The 15591-nt window shown below is 44.7% G+C and overlaps 1 protein-coding gene across 1 annotated transcript in view; it reads left to right on the top strand.

The window, feature by feature from the left end:
- Positions 1–15591, top strand: part of LOC135377258 (low-density lipoprotein receptor-related protein 2-like) — a 94278-nt gene that overhangs the window by 32236 nt on the left and 46451 nt on the right. The window contains exons 9-27 of the mRNA XM_064609566.1: positions 34–159; positions 2095–2255; positions 2929–3152; positions 5787–5972; positions 6173–6387; positions 7015–7158; positions 7234–7446; positions 7500–7695; positions 8771–9024; positions 9223–9372; positions 11115–11408; positions 13479–13592; positions 14200–14319; positions 14387–14626; positions 14685–14819; positions 14875–15000; positions 15063–15194; positions 15248–15367; positions 15440–15562. Of these exons, the coding sequence (XP_064465636.1) occupies positions 34–159; positions 2095–2255; positions 2929–3152; positions 5787–5972; positions 6173–6387; positions 7015–7158; positions 7234–7446; positions 7500–7695; positions 8771–9024; positions 9223–9372; positions 11115–11408; positions 13479–13592; positions 14200–14319; positions 14387–14626; positions 14685–14819; positions 14875–15000; positions 15063–15194; positions 15248–15367; positions 15440–15562 (3273 nt within the window). The remainder of the gene's footprint in view (positions 1–33; positions 160–2094; positions 2256–2928; positions 3153–5786; positions 5973–6172; positions 6388–7014; positions 7159–7233; positions 7447–7499; positions 7696–8770; positions 9025–9222; positions 9373–11114; positions 11409–13478; positions 13593–14199; positions 14320–14386; positions 14627–14684; positions 14820–14874; positions 15001–15062; positions 15195–15247; positions 15368–15439; positions 15563–15591) is intronic.

The following is a 15591-nucleotide window of genomic DNA, read 5'->3' as shown; positions in this document are numbered from 1 at the left end:
AAAAAATCTACGTGTTTTCTCTCTATATAACAGATTTGAACGAGTGCTCTGAATGGGGTTACTGTGACCAACTTTGCACCAACAGTCCGGGGAGCTTCCAGTGTCTTTGTGTGCGGGGCTACACTCTTGATCCTCCACGTCACTGCAAGGCAGAAAACAGTAAGGGCATTTTTACGTGGACACGTTTGCACTGCTTTCATGACGCGCTTGACTGTGGCTGCAGTTAGTTTCGACCAGTCGTGGGTAAGGTCTAAGTTCCAGTTCCAGTTAGTCTGCACAAATAGTAATTAAGCTACAGTTATCCTTTTCCAAATGTAACTAGTTACAGTTACTACATTAAAGTAACTTAGTTATTTGACGAAGACACGACCCTGGGGTGGAGAAACAATGGACGACACATAAGTGGACAGGGTCATCCCTTCCTCAAATACCTTGTTCTAACTTAGTTACTTTACCATTTTTGAGATAAGAAAGCAGAATAAATTCGACTCTCAGAAAAATTCGCGGGACTGCTGTAGAACGCGAATTTCAGCGCCAGCTGTTGCGAGTGAATGTTGACACTTTTATTGCCCATGTATACTATGTATGTATTTTAGAGTAACGATTACTACCTTGTGGTCTGTCAAGTGAGCGGCGACGTAGTCGATATTCTTGACAAGGTCTCTGTTTTGGAATACCAAATCAATGCAGTTCTTCCTCGAGGTGGTTACGGCCCATATTCTGGTGGTGAGTTGCAATATCAGTGCTTCTTGTAGACAGGCGATCAAGTTGGTGGTCTTTGCGTCGATGTTAAAGTCCCCCAGTGTAGGCAATGGCATGTGGGCTGTTAAGGCGTAGGCGAGGTATGTTATGACTCACAAAACTGTTGCGGTGGGGGGCAAAGTAGGCGGCCACGATGATGAGTCCACTCTCAAATTGCATCGCACACATCTCACTCACGTCTTTGCAGTCAGCAAAGAAGTCTAGCGTTTTCCCTCATGTAGATGGCCACTCCGGCCGCGCGGTTCTTGCAGTCACGTCGAGAGGCACAGCTATACTGAAAGCCCCTTTACTTGCAACCATGTGCACTGACTGGAGACACGATGCGCACAAGGGGGATGTGGTGAGGTCGGCAGTTTAAAATTCTAGTCAAAGCAGCGCGTAGCAAATGAATGACAGTACCGTGAGATCATTCTTGAACCACAAGCGATCGCGCACCGAGCAACTCTCCCTGAGTTGCCTAGTGAAGCCCTCCGTGGCTACTTTGGCTTCTGTTTGCCTCTGAAGCCTCTTTTGCCTCCACTTTGGTGGCGCATACTGGAGATCCTTGCGACTGAGCCAGCCTTGCCTCAGCGTCTCCGGCATGTACGTTGGATTTCTGGACATCACACTCTCTTGTTTGCGGCCTCGGCTGTAATGTCTGGGCAGCTGGGTCTTCACGAGCTCTGCACTTCCATTCGTGTTCTCATGCCCTCCGCAAAGCTTGTGCATCAGCAAGGACCCGGTATCTCCATGGCGTCTGAAGCAGAATCACTCTAAGGGTGTTTTCGGTAAACTTTTTTGTCGTCGGGCTAACACTGTCCTCATCGTCGTCGTTACTAATATGGTGTTTCCTTCTAAATAATGATGTAATGAAGGATACAAAGTGCCCTCTACGCCAAACGTGAAGCACCACTGAATGAATGAGGAGGCAAATGTCCTTCCTTCTGTGGAGGCCGCAATCCTGGGGAAACTAGGCACTTACAGGCTGTAAAACTGTGCTTTAGCACTTGTAGTGTCCTAGCGTAGTTCTACTGTGTTATAAACTGAGGATTTCTTCCGGGTCTTAACAGCATGATGGGAGTTAATCTAAGGCCATCTTGGCTGCGTACGATAATTCCTGGGTGGGAAAAACGGCCTTTCTGTACTTGAGGCCTCGACAAGACGACGCTAGGAAATTGCCGCGATTAAAATATACCATTCCCATACCTGAGTATCTTTGTGACATTTACATTTCACGGTACTTTAAACAAAAAAAAGTGGTAACTAGTTAGTTATACTACCCAAGACTGGTGTTTGTCTCGATGACCTTTTGAAAGACCCCTGAAGCAGTGACTGATATATGCTTTTTAACAGGCTCTGCAATGCGGCTCATGTTCACTCGGCATAACGCTGTGTACTCGGTCAGTGCCGATGGTTCGGATCTGAATGTTGTAGCAAACTCAACTTCAGCTAGCGGTCTCGACTATCACTATGAAAGGAACCTTCTCTTCTGGACCGATACTGAAACCAAGAAGGTGGGTTTTTGTCTCCCATTGGATTCCCTTCAACCATGGTGCATCATCAACCCACTTTGTTTTATGTGGGTCATCACAATTGTTATCTAACATCAAAGATCATGTATGAAGGGAAGTGCCTCAGGACAAGAGGCGCTGATATTTTCAACGGAGACTGTTCTTCTTCTTCTGTTCTGAGAGGGAGTCTCTGTTGGAAATATCGCCGGTTCTCGTCCCGAGGCACTTCCCTTCATGTTTTCTTACTGGTTCGCTGGGTTTTCTACCCTTCTACGAGTGCAGTAGGAGGCCCAATAATGGCTATTACGTACAGTTTCACGACTATTTCTCGCCAGACATTGTCCCAGGAACAGAGCTGGAAAATGCTATCATCGTCCTTTTGTTTTTCCCACGTTCTTATCGTAAGACCCAGGTGGCGGAAAGTATTTGTAACCTCGGAGTCATGGTATGAACGCAGCAAAAACGAAGGCAGTTTTATTTGTGAAGAAAATTGCGACGAAGAAACACATCTATGTTCGAGTAGACAGTGCATGCTTTCGTTATTTATGGAAATAGAATGAGTGAATGCCGCAGGAAAAAATATATCCCTGTTAGAATGCAACGGTTTCATCACTCGTGATGCCATTTTTTGAAATGAAATGAAATTTGTTGAGGAAATGTGCCCATTAAACTGCAGATTCATTCGGTGCGCTTGGACGGGGAAGAACAGGCACCCATCACAGTCATCTTTTCTTGGAACCCAGTCTCTATGGCTGTCGACTGGGTGGGAAACAAGCTCTACGTGTGTGATTCTCTCGGACAGAAAATTGATCTCCTCGAGATGGACGGCTTCCGTCACGCCATTGTTCTCAGTCGAAATCTCTCCAACCCACAAGACATTGCCTTGGATCCTACAGTGGGGTATGTCTGCAGTAATATTGTTTATGGTTGCGTATTAGGCGGGTCAGACGCACAGTTTCCACAGACAATATGTTGTCTTATGCTGTGAATAGTCCCGGTCATGCTTTAACATTTACAAATCCTCAGTCACAACTTGCGAACAGATCAATATTGCACAACCCCCATGTATTTTGTCGTGGGATACTTGTAACTTAGAAATATTTATGGCCCCATGGGTGTTGGCAGGATTTTGTTTTGAGGGTGTTTGGAGTAGGGCTCAGATCCCGGGATCCCGAAATCCCTGGATTTCAGCACAATTTCATGTCCCAAATTCTGAGATTTTGCAAGGCCAAATCCCGGGATTTCGAGATTATAAATTTTGGCTTTTTTGACAACAAATATTTGGTGGTACGAGTGAAAAGGAAAGAACGGTGTCCAATTGACTTTTTGTTTCAAGCGTCCCTTCCCCGAAAAATATCATTTGCAATCCGAAACCGAACCTACCTTGTCGTCCACAACACATTACAGCACCGTTAGCTGCTGACTCATGTGCGACTATATACGCAAGCCATAGCGGAGAACAGCCCTCAATTAAGTAGCATAAAACTCCCATGAAATCAGAAGGAGTCTTCCGATCCTCTACAACAAGAAATATTGCAGAAACTCTCTCTCTCTCTCTCTGCAGAATCTATCTTTTTGTTCTTTTGATCCTCACGAATACGTATATTTGAAACGTCAATATATATATATATATATATCTTGAAAAGTTGGAGTTGGATCGGACGGCTACGTACCGTAATTTCACGCGTATAAGCCGCACCGCAGATAAGCCGCAGGACGCGTTTTTTGGGGCGTTTTGAAAATTTTCTGGCAGATAAGCCGCACCCGCAGATAAGCCGCGGGCAATACGAGACGACTGATTTGTGCGACAAAGGAGACCATAGAGAAGGCCATAAACCCTGTGGTTCATACTCTGGGATCGGCACAGTGTACAACAGAGGAGGTCAGTTCTGGAGTTCTACCAAGATCGGATTGTGCCCTTGTCGGGTGTTTTTTGTGGACCGATGGGTCAGTGATCTTCCAGAAGACGTGAATCACTGTCACCACTTTCCTTAAAGCTGCTTGGGGGAATGCACCAGGAAGATCAATCTACTCGAATGTGGACCCGTCCCTGTTACGCACTGTTCGTGCATCGGCAGGGCAGTGCTGTTCCAGAGACACTGTCGGCCCTTTCGTTAAAATCGGCGTATGCGGAAAATACCAGGAAAAAATAGTCATCAGATAAGCCGCACCGGTGGATAAGCCGCAGGGCGCCCGTGAGAAAAATAAATCGCGCATAAGCCGCGGCTAATACGCGTGAAAATACGGTAATTATAGTTGAAATAAATGGGAGACAGAAGACGAAAGTAGAGGAAGTAACAAAAAAGGGGTTTATTAAAACTTAAAAATTATAAAATTTAGGGGGGATGTCTACGTTACGGCGGAAGCTCCGCCTTCTTCGGGACGAAAGAGCTAAATGTGGCCACGAGGCTGATAAGGGGCTTGAGAATGACGTGGTCGGTTAGGGGAAATTCCCACTACCCGGTGGTTGTCAATTGGGGAAATTCCAGAGTGCTTTTGTGTCAGGTCCAGGAGTGGGGTCATCGTCCTTGTGGGTCAGTGGGGATTTTGATCTGGCTGAAACGAAAAAAGGCAACAGGGTCTTATCTAGGTTGTGAAACTTCTTATTGTTGACAGCATGCCAGGGTCCTCGTTAACGAGGACCCTGGCATGCTGTCAACAATAAGAAGTGGCCACATTTAGCTCTTTTGTCCCGAAGAAGGCGGAGCTTCCGCCATAACGTAGACATCCTCCCTAAATTTTATAATTTTTAAGTTTTAATAAACCCCTTATTTGTTACTTCCCCTACTTTCGTCTTCTGTCTCCCATTTATTTCAACTATATATAGTAAAGAGAGTAAAAAGAGCAAATGGAGACAGCCTTTTCAGAAAATGATAGACATATAATTTTCCAGAGTATTGTCGGCACAGTTCCCCCTGAAGTCTGCCCAAGACGCATACTAACCCCCCCTGTCCTCTCTTTATCTGTCCACGTCTGTATGCTGTTCGTGGCCACAGTTGCTTCATTGCACAAACGTGGAAATGTAAAAAAAAAAAAGACATTCGGCCTTGCACCTCATATCCCGATACCTCATTAACCCCCACAAAAAATGTACCGTTCAGACTGGTGCGACTTTTGATGGTGGAAGTGACAGCAGAAATAAGGTATTCTCCCCCTCCCTCCCTGAGCAGGTAATTCGTGGGACGTGGGAGTTTGAGACGTTCCCAAAGGCACTTTGTTATCTCCCTGTGTGCCAATTGTGTGATAAAGACAGAGTGGGAAATGGAAGCATGTGAAGGTGCAGTGACATGCCTCCACCTTCCGACACCACTCAGTGAAATGGAATTTCTATTAAAGGTTGTTGAGCCACTTGTAGGTGACATTTTTGCAACGACTCAGTCTTGCATTTCAAGCTCTATTTCCTAGCAAGTGTCTGCATTTTTAAGGGATCATTGCAAAACTGTCTTTGGAAAAGAAATGCGAGAGAGAGTTTTGTCATCTGCTCTCTTTTGTCGACATTAGGATTTCATACCTCAACTGCATATTCTCTTTTAGATACATGTTCTTTAGTGATGGGGATCACATTGATCGAGCTCACATGGATGGATCTCACAGGATTACTGTTGTGACTGCCATTTATAAAGCTACTGGTCTCACTGTTGACTATGTAACTAAGTTTATGGTCTGGTGTGATTCTCAACTGGACCAGATTGTTGCTGTGGATTACACGGGAAGCAACCGGTAGGTGGGACTTTATTTTATGCGTATATTTTATTGGCGTTGCGGTTGCGAGCAAATGGGAAGGTATTTGAGATAAATGACTCAAAAGCAATATATATACGTAGTGTTTGATTGCTAGTCTCTCACTTTCCCCATATCACTCATCGCCCACGTTTTATGATCCAGGAATGAGCTTATCAAGGTTGCCATTTTTTTTTCAGGAATATCATTATACGGGGAAGTACACGAGTGCCCTCTCCCAACAAGATGACCTTGTTTGAGGACAAAGTGTACTGGACGGACGGCACTCGGCAAGGTGTCCTCAAGGCAAACATATTCAACAACAACGACACTGTTGACATTGTGCACAGGGACAGGCAACTTTCCAAGGAACCTGGGGCCATCAAGGCTTTTCATGTTCTACGGCAGCCCATTGGTGAGACATGGCATTGTCAAAATAGGGCTTAGTCAGTGCCAATGGATCTAGCTACGATGATGACGAAAGTAATCATCATCATGGGATAGTAGCTAGGTAATGACACTGGAAGAATTGGGGGGTTTTATAAGGTAAAAATCTGCCGATATCATGCAAACCAATTTTTGGGTGTAATCCAGTTAATTGAAACTTCCAAGTAATTGGAACTGATGATCGGGTCTCATCCAAGTAGTGTGTGTTTCATTGGGGAAAAATGCTCAATAATTCCAAAGCATTAACATGTGCAACAGGTTATTCGAAGGAGAATTGATTGAGAAAGATACCGTGACGTCTCCCGGCATTGTCGTCTGCTACGAAGCTTGCATTCTTCCATGCAGGATGGCGTCGGCGATGCCAGCGCCCTCTTGCTTCATAGAGGCAGAGCGCTCACTTCGTAGTAATTCGTTTGAATAAAATCTGTAAAACCTGCACACTTTGGGAATGCGATATTTCATACGTATGTTCCCGACACCGCAAGGGTTACTGCTACGTCACAATCGTGGTGGTGATTACGCTGCAGAGTCCCACTTTAACGAAACTTTGAATGTCCCATTGTATGTGGAGTAATCTCTGGAAACTTGTCCTCAGTTGCCAACCCGTGCGGGGCAAACAACGGTGGATGCCAGCACATGTGCATCGTCACACGAGGCTCGGGAGGATTTGGACTGGTCGGATATCGCTGCGTGTGCCACATCGGCTTTCAACTGGCAGCCAACGGCAGGGAGTGCACACGTACGTTGAGCGGTGGAGGAGAGGATGACCGCGTAATTTTTGCCTCTCTCTCTCTCACTCTCTCTCTCTCTCTAGGCGTTTCGACCTTCCTGCTGTACTCTCAGCAAAAATTTGTGCGTGGCACACTCGTGAACCTCACCAGGCAAGAAGGCTTCACAGATGCCATGGTCCCCATCGTGAGCAAATCTGCTCGTTTTGTGGGCCTTGACTTTGATGCGCGGGACAGTCTGATATACTACTCCGATGTCATCCTCGACGTCATTTATCGCGTCAGCATTGACGGCTCTGGTAAGCTGCAACAAATGCTGTAGGAGATGTTCCTCATGAAGCACTTTTTTCAGGCAAAGAAAATGTGCTTGCATCCCAGAATGAAGGTGTGGAAGGCTTAGCCTTGGATTGGGTCTCCCACAACCTCTACTACATTGACAGTCGGAAGGGAACTCTCAACGTAATTAGTGTGAAAAACTTCCAGTATCGAAGGACCCTCTTAAAGAACCTGAAACGTCCTCGAGCCATCGTGGTTCACCCAAATAAAGGGTAAATTTGAGCACACACACACACTCTCTTATTACGAACCAAGCATGGTGTTACCTTGAAAACTGTGTCTCAGATACGACATTCTGAGCAAACTCGCTTGTGGAGATGCGGGAAGCGGTGCTAGGCCCAAGCAGGAGGGGCCAAGCCCAATTTGAACCAACAAGACAACAAAAGTGGGGCAGTGAAAGAGCATTGGGAACAACTTTTTCAAAAAATTTAACTCTACAGCCACTTTGCCATACAATAATCAACAAAAGATAGGTTCAAACTCATTGGCAAAACTTCCCGAATGGAAAACTTGAGATGGAAGCGAGTTCCATTCATCTATGGTCCTAGGAAAAAAAAAACTTGTCTTGTAGGCACAGATCCTCGCAAAAAGTGGAGTAAGCAACCACTCGTGCTGGCTATGACGAGTACGCCTAGTTGAGATACTATACTTGAGTTGCTATAGCTCGCAAGAGCACTAGACCCCCGGTAGCCAAGTGCAAAAGAGCATGAAAGCAGGGTAGTCTCCCACATCTGCTGTGCATAGCTTTTTTGCTCATAGCAACAAATGTAACTCTGGTGTAAATGCAAAAGTAGAAGTATGGTTTGTCATTGGTCTCATTGATCGTACCAGCTCCCATGGCATAGTGGTTAGGATGATCGCTTTCCACGCCGAGACTGGGAAGTGACACGGGTTCGAATCCTGTCACCGGCTGTGCTGTCTCAGGTTTTCCCTGGGTTTTCCCAAGACTTTCGACTTCTTATAGTGTTTTCTAGTTTCTTCTGGGAGAATTCTGATTGCCATACTCGAGCAAGCGCTTTCGCAGGACGATGGTTACATCCCAGTCTTGTTTACATGTATTCGAATGGTTGAACTGACGGGAACCAGGGGGGCCAGTTTGGTTGCAGAAGTCAGAATTATCGTTATATTGGAGACTGTAATACAGGCTCGACTCTATTACTCTTGGCTTTACTATGAGTGTAGTTATTGTGATTGTAATGAATAGGTTTGTAATATGTGGGCTGTTGACACCATTTATGTCTACGTTTGTGAGGTTTTTTTCTTTAATAAAGCTTTTTTTTTTTCTAGCTACGTGTTCTATTCGGAGTGGGATAGGCCTGCCAACATCAGCCGTGCTTACTTGGACGGCAGTAACGTAATGGTGTTCCGTGGAGTGTTGCTGGGCTGGCCGAATGGGCTCAGCATTGACTTCCAGACAGACCGTCTGTATTGGTGCGATGCCCTTCTTGATCATGTACAACATGCCAACCTGGATGGAACTGATGTGCAGACCATAAACTCGCCTCGCATCAAACACCCTTTTTCACTTGTCATTCACGGAGGTGAGGCTTAATTCTCTTCTATGTTTTTGGTGTTGAAGACAGTGTAGTAGTAGTGCTGTGGAGGATATGCAACCTGATCTTCCAAAGGGAATTCAACATTCTCTATATAGGCATCAAAAATGTGTGTTTTTTTTTTTTTTGCTTTGCACTTGTTGGGCTAAGAAAAAGAGATGTTTGGTCGATAATTGTGTTTTTCAGATTGGCTCTTTGTAACAGACTGGAGACTAGACGCCATTTTGAAAATGCATAAGTTGACAGGAGCGGATGAGAGGATAGTGACCACTGTAGAAGAAGGCAGTCGTCTGTATGGCATCAAGGTTTACAGCAAGGAAAACCAGAAAGTGGACAGTAGGTGTCATTTTTATTCTTTCTTTATATGAGCGAGTCTTTACACAGGTGTCTCTTCATTAGAGGTGTGAAAATATCACATGACGGGATAAAGGTTTTGAGTAGTAATAGTATTTAGCAAAATAGTAAAACAATGCTGCGACCACGGCTGCTATGGCTGCGGTGTGACACCATGCCCAAGTACGAGACACTCGCAATAAAAGAAAAGGTCGAAAAATATGCCTGGCACATCAGTTTGACGTCTTGCGAGAAGTTGTGGCAACAAGCTACTGCACCGGTCCCCACTGGTGCTCGCAGTGATGGCCACTAACTACTTCTACAGTAGTTTAACTATAACTACTAACTACTTTGTGATTGAGTAGTTTAACTAGTAGTTCAACTACTTTTCAGGGGAGTAATTAAAACTACTTTTTTAACTACTACAATGAAGTTTAACTACATCTATAACTACTTAACGTTGTCCACCAACACCAGTCCCTTGTAGTGTTCTTGGACACCTAAATATGAATCACAAGCAATAATAAACTTTGTCTCAAGCCATTGCTACGATCGTCAAATACAAAGCTTGCAGCGGGATTCTCTTTGTGCCTACGCGATAAACTAAGTTGCAGAATTATTTCACAGGCTTCACTAGACAAACATTAACGGTGAAGATTTAGTACACATGCACGACACAATTGCTCTGCACCTCCGTTCTCATCGAACAAGTAGCTCAAGGTAAAAATCGGAAGCACAATCGTGCCGTAAAGCTTGCGGTAAAATCGGGAGTAGTTGGCGCCTTCAGTAACCTAACTACTGTAGTTAACTACTTAAAATAGTAGTTTAACTAGTAGTTGCCAGTACATTTCTGCAAGTAGTTGATAACTACTTTTTAACTACAATCAGGTAGTTTAACTAGTAGTTTAACTACATGTAGTTAACTACTGGCCATCACTGGGTGCTCGTGGCTGTCAAGACTGTTTTTGTGTCTTTTGAAAGGTACGGTGGACTGGAAGGCAACGAGGGGGCAAACATGGTGCTGCAACTGTTATGGAGCACATAGTTCACAAACTGTAATAGGGCTTACCATGCTGAGGATGATGGTGATGATAACCAGCCGCCGTTTTAGATTCGATTAATGTTGTACGCAACTTCGTAGAAGTGAACGGTACGCACAGCAACTTGACGATCCTGACCTCGAGGCGCATGAGGCCATTCAAAACACGCTCAACAGCATAGACCCTCAAACCTGGGTTTCCACGTGTGTGTTGCGCACCATGCACGTGGTATTTGATTTCATTAGCTTGGTGCACTGTACTAGTTTTGGTTTTGGTTAGTGAACATGTAGCTTTGCATTCACGCATGAACTTAACAACTTGAAAACATTTCTTTGTAGCTGTTGTACGATCCACGTTCGTTGCGGTTACCACTATGCACAAACGCAAGCGTGCAATCCGCAATAGCTTGGTATTAGAAAAAGCTCGAATATTGGAAACATTCCAATTTGAATTTGGCAAATATGAATTGAACATAAAAAAAAAATTTTATATTGGAACTTTTGAACGTTGACACACCTCTAGTTTGCATTCTTTATTTAACAAAATGGCAAGTAAAGTAGGCAGCCCCGAATAAGACATTGAAGCAGATTGCTATTTTTTTTTTTTTTTTTCATCGCTCACGAAATGGCTCATTGAAGACATGAAATAAAGCTTTCGACAACTCCTCTTAGCGCAAGAATTGTCTAACTGAAAGATCCCGCACAGGTCGACACCCATGTCAGTACAACAATGGAGGATGTCAGAAGCTCTGCTTTCCAGTACCTTCCAATGGCAGTCAGGGCCCAGATTTGACCGTCAGTTGCGGCTGCCCATACGGTGAGCAGTTGTCGATGGATGGCCGCACGTGTGTCGCAGATCCGAGTGCAGAGCCTCCTGTACAGGCTTGTCCCAACACTTGGGACTTCACGTGCGACAACCAGCGCTGCATTCCAAAGACGTGGGTATGCGACGGCGATGACGACTGCCTCGACAATTCGGACGAGATGAACAACTGCACACGTGAGTTTCTTTTTTTTTTTCACTCGATGGATTTTTGTCGTGTCCGAAGCGATCTAGCGGACCAGCAATGTCGACACCGCGTTGAATGCAGCACGTAGTAACTAGAGGATGGAGAAGTAGCAAGCGAGCTGGTGGTAGAGATCCATAACTTAAAAACCCGAGACTAGGGGACAAAAAAAGGGGGGTGGGGGACCTTGTCTGTGTTGTTGTCCCCTAGTCTCGGGCTTTTTAGTGATGGTAGTAACTAGGAGAGGCAACGGGTGACGAGTTATTGTAATAATACAGCTTGTCTTGTGAGCTGTATACAAGAATGCGCTTCTTCCATGGGATGTAGTGATGGAACCAGAATCATCCAAACCAGGGTTCAATTCAATTCAATTTAACTTTATTGCAATGCAAGTGTAGGAGTTACATAGGGGGTGGCCAAAAAACAGCATCATGCTGTTTGACGAGGGCGCATCCTCCTGATTCAGTGCAGCAACTGCGAGCAATATATAGTAATTGCGATCATCAATCTTAAGCGTGAAAATACTACAGGGTTGTGATGAGAAGTATAACTTTGATTGAATGAAAACGGATTTATTCGGTTTCAATAAGTTCGTTTGGATGACGAGCACGAGGCTTGCAAAACTTTGCGCGTAAAGTGTGGTGGGATAGATGGAACAGAGGCGACTTTTGTGCTTGACACAGGGCTGGAGAGACGCGTAAAAGACACTATTAGGGACCAAAAGCCATCATCCATCACTCTTGATAAACTAACCTATTGTGCAACTCAGATAGTAAGTAAAACCTGAATGGAGCTGGTTGGTACATAGCTAGCAGACCTTTTGGCACTGCAGAGAAAGGAACGTCTTAGACACGTGGCTCTCTTCCTGTGTCGTTGTTTGATGTTGATATCGGCCTGTATGTAGTGAGAGGTTTTAGACCTCTACAGTTAACCCTTAAAACTATGGTCATATTATATGATGTTCGTATCTTTACTGTATCTTCGATGGCTTTGTTGCGTTAATCCCTATAGATGTGCATTGTGCAGCTCCTGCAATATAATGGGGTGGCATTTTGTGGGAATCGCCACACGGTTGCCCATCATTATAATGGTCCTCCTTTCATTGAGAATTCTAACCTTGTTCTTCAAAAAGGCTTGAGGGCTTTCTAGTCGTCCTTATCTTTTGACCCTGTTCAGCCATGACACCATGACTAGAATGGGGTCCTTCCCTGTGAGATCTTCGATTTGTTTCCGGCATAGGGGTCCGTCGTCTAGTGTTTGCAGTGCTCCTATGGTGGTTTCCCCATTTCCTTTGGTTTGTCCAGCTTTGTATTCCAGATTGTATGAATAGGTGAGCCCAGCGGCGTTGCATGTCAAAATGTTGGATGAGGTCAAAACGGACCAACACGTTTGAGTTGTACAAGGCCTTCTTTGCTTTTGCAAATGTCTGTTCTTCCTCGGGCCTCCAAGTCCGCTGAACTCCTCTCTTTAGTAGTCGACAGAGTGGAGCCAGAAGGGGGGCGACATATGAGGCAGGAAACATCTGTAGTATGGGAGGAATCAAAGGAACAAACGCAGCTCCGAGATGTTCTTAGGCGAGGGTGCACTTGTTATGGTGCCCATCTTATTTTCCTGCAAGGATTCTGCAGTTCTGCTGGATTACAGCATCTGCAGGAGACGTGGCCATATTTGTCGCTTGGATTGGTGTAATCGGTGAAGTTGCTAGGTGGAATGCATCTTTCTTATGCAGTGCAGGAACAAAAACAAAGTTTTAAATCCTTTGAAGCAAGGCGTGCTTACATAACTGACATTGTACCTTAAGTACGATTTTCGGAAAATTTATTGATTGCGACCACTGTTGGAATGGTGTTTACTCATCAGGTATATTTCTGAGCCTGTGCTGCAGCTTCTTTCCAATTTTTTGCATGATTTTTTTTTCCTATGAAGACCACTGTTTGGGTGCTGATTTAAATTATGAAAGTCTGAATTAAAATCAAGTATTTGTATGGGAACGATTTAAATAGGTACATACAATGCTTGTTTTCACCTTGTACATATTTGTAGATGACCATTTGTGGTTTCAGGAAATACTTGCAGCCCACGTGAATTCCAATGTAGCAGCGGAAGGTGCATTCCTTTGTCTTTCAAGTGCGACTCTGACAATGACTGTGGTGATTTCTCTGATGAAACTGGATGCAGTAAGTGCTGTTTTCCAGAGGAATATTTTGCTTCAGAACTGTTTCAGATAATGATATTTTTGGAAAGCCAGAGCTGACAATTTGTAGGTCACAAGAAGAGGACCACAGATGTAGCTTAGATGTCTTTTTCAATTATAAGCGTTAACATAAAATTTGGTATGACATATAATCCAAAAATGTCAAGTGTTGAGGAAACATACAAGGTGTCCCAGGAAACATGTGATTGAATTATAAGAAGACTATGCCACCTAGAATCTGCGGTCAACAGCATTTGTTTTTACTAGGTTTTTCCCACCACCTGATGTGACCACCTGATGTGTGTATAAAGTGACCTTTACTTGGCAAATTTCCGACTTCACTTCGTAAAAATTTACATATTTAAACTCGGGTTATATGACATGCACATTAGGAGGTGGCAAAAACCTCGTAAGAATAAATGCCGTTGACCGCATGATTCTGTGCGGCGTAGTTTTTTTACTAAAATTCAATAACACGTTTTCTGAGACACCCTGTATATTGACTAGATTGTTCAACTAAGATCTTGCGTATTTGTGCACAAAATGCGATAGTATGAAGAAAAGGTTCCAAAAAATTGTTTGTTTTTCAGCCAATGTTACATGTGACAACTCTGAATTTTCGTGCGAAAACGGAAGATGCATTCCTCAGTCTTGGAAGTGTGACTCTGAAAATGACTGTGGTGATGGCTCAGATGAGGGAGACTTTTGTAGTGAGTATGCTTCGATTGAGTGAAGTACATGGCCAGATGACTTGAGCATTTTTTTATTATGCTCCAGAGGAGAAGACCTGCGCTTACTACCAGTTCACGTGCCCTGGATCTGGTCACTGTATTCCGAGGAGCTGGGTCTGCGATGGCGACAATGACTGCTTTGACCATGCTGACGAGAGCAATTGTCCTCCAGCTGTCTGCAGCTCAGCCCAGTTTCAATGTGCCAACAAGAAGCAGTGTATCCATGAGAGCTATCGGTGTGATGGCGTCAGCGACTGTCCTGATAGTTCAGATGAACAGGACTGTCGTAAGTGACTTTCTTGCATTGCTTTGATGGGAAATATAAGTCTATAAAAATCTCGTAGCATCATTGGCTCCGGACCAATGCGACCAGGAGAAGTCATTCCAGTGTAAAATGTCCCGTGTTTGTATTCCCAAATCGTGGTACTGTGACGGGAATGCGGACTGTGAGGACAAAAGTGACGAACCTTCTTCCTGCGGTGAGAAAGCTCGAAAAAGTGTCTTCATTTGCATGACGGCAGGATTGTTTGGCAGGGCAAGTGGAATGCCCGCAAAATCATTTCAAGTGCAACAACTCAAAGTGTATATTCAAGTCATGGATTTGTGACGGAGAAGATGACTGCGGGGACAATTCTGATGAGGATCACAGGCACGCCTGCGGTAAGTGGACTTGCGCAAGGGGCAGCAGCAGGGAGGATAATAAGTCTTCTGGTGTAATTCAGGTGCTCCTGCATTCCAGTGCAGTCATGGCCAATGGCTGTGTCCAGGCGTAACAGAGCGCTGTGTAAACATCTCTTCTGTGTGTGATGGAAAAACAGACTGTCCCAATGGCGCGGACGAAGGACCCACATGCTGTAAGTGTCGTTCCCTTTTTTGGGCCCAGAATAAAATGGTCCCTGGCTTTCAGCGTCTGCACCCTGCAAGGACAACAAAGCTGGCTGCACGCATGACTGTCACGTGACGCCTGTGGGGCCACTCTGTCTTTGCCCCAAGGGACAAGTACTCAATGATACAACCACCTGCATTGGTAGGCAAGCTTTTAGGATTGGATAGAAAGAGAGAGACTTGAGACTCATTGTTGGGATTGATTGATTGACAGACTTGGATGAGTGCAAGATGGTGGGTACCTGCAGCCAGCATTGTATGAACACTAAGGGATCCTACACTTGCCTTTGCGATAGCGGCTACCAGTTGGAGCTAAAGCACAAGTGCAAAGCCTTGAGTAAGTACAACTTGTTATGGAAAGGCTGT

This window comes from Ornithodoros turicata, chromosome 1, assembly GCF_037126465.1.
Source record: "Ornithodoros turicata isolate Travis chromosome 1, ASM3712646v1, whole genome shotgun sequence".
Classification (NCBI taxonomy): Eukaryota; Metazoa; Arthropoda; class Arachnida; order Ixodida; family Argasidae; genus Ornithodoros; species Ornithodoros turicata.
This window is presented reverse-complemented; position numbering and strand designations above follow the sequence as displayed.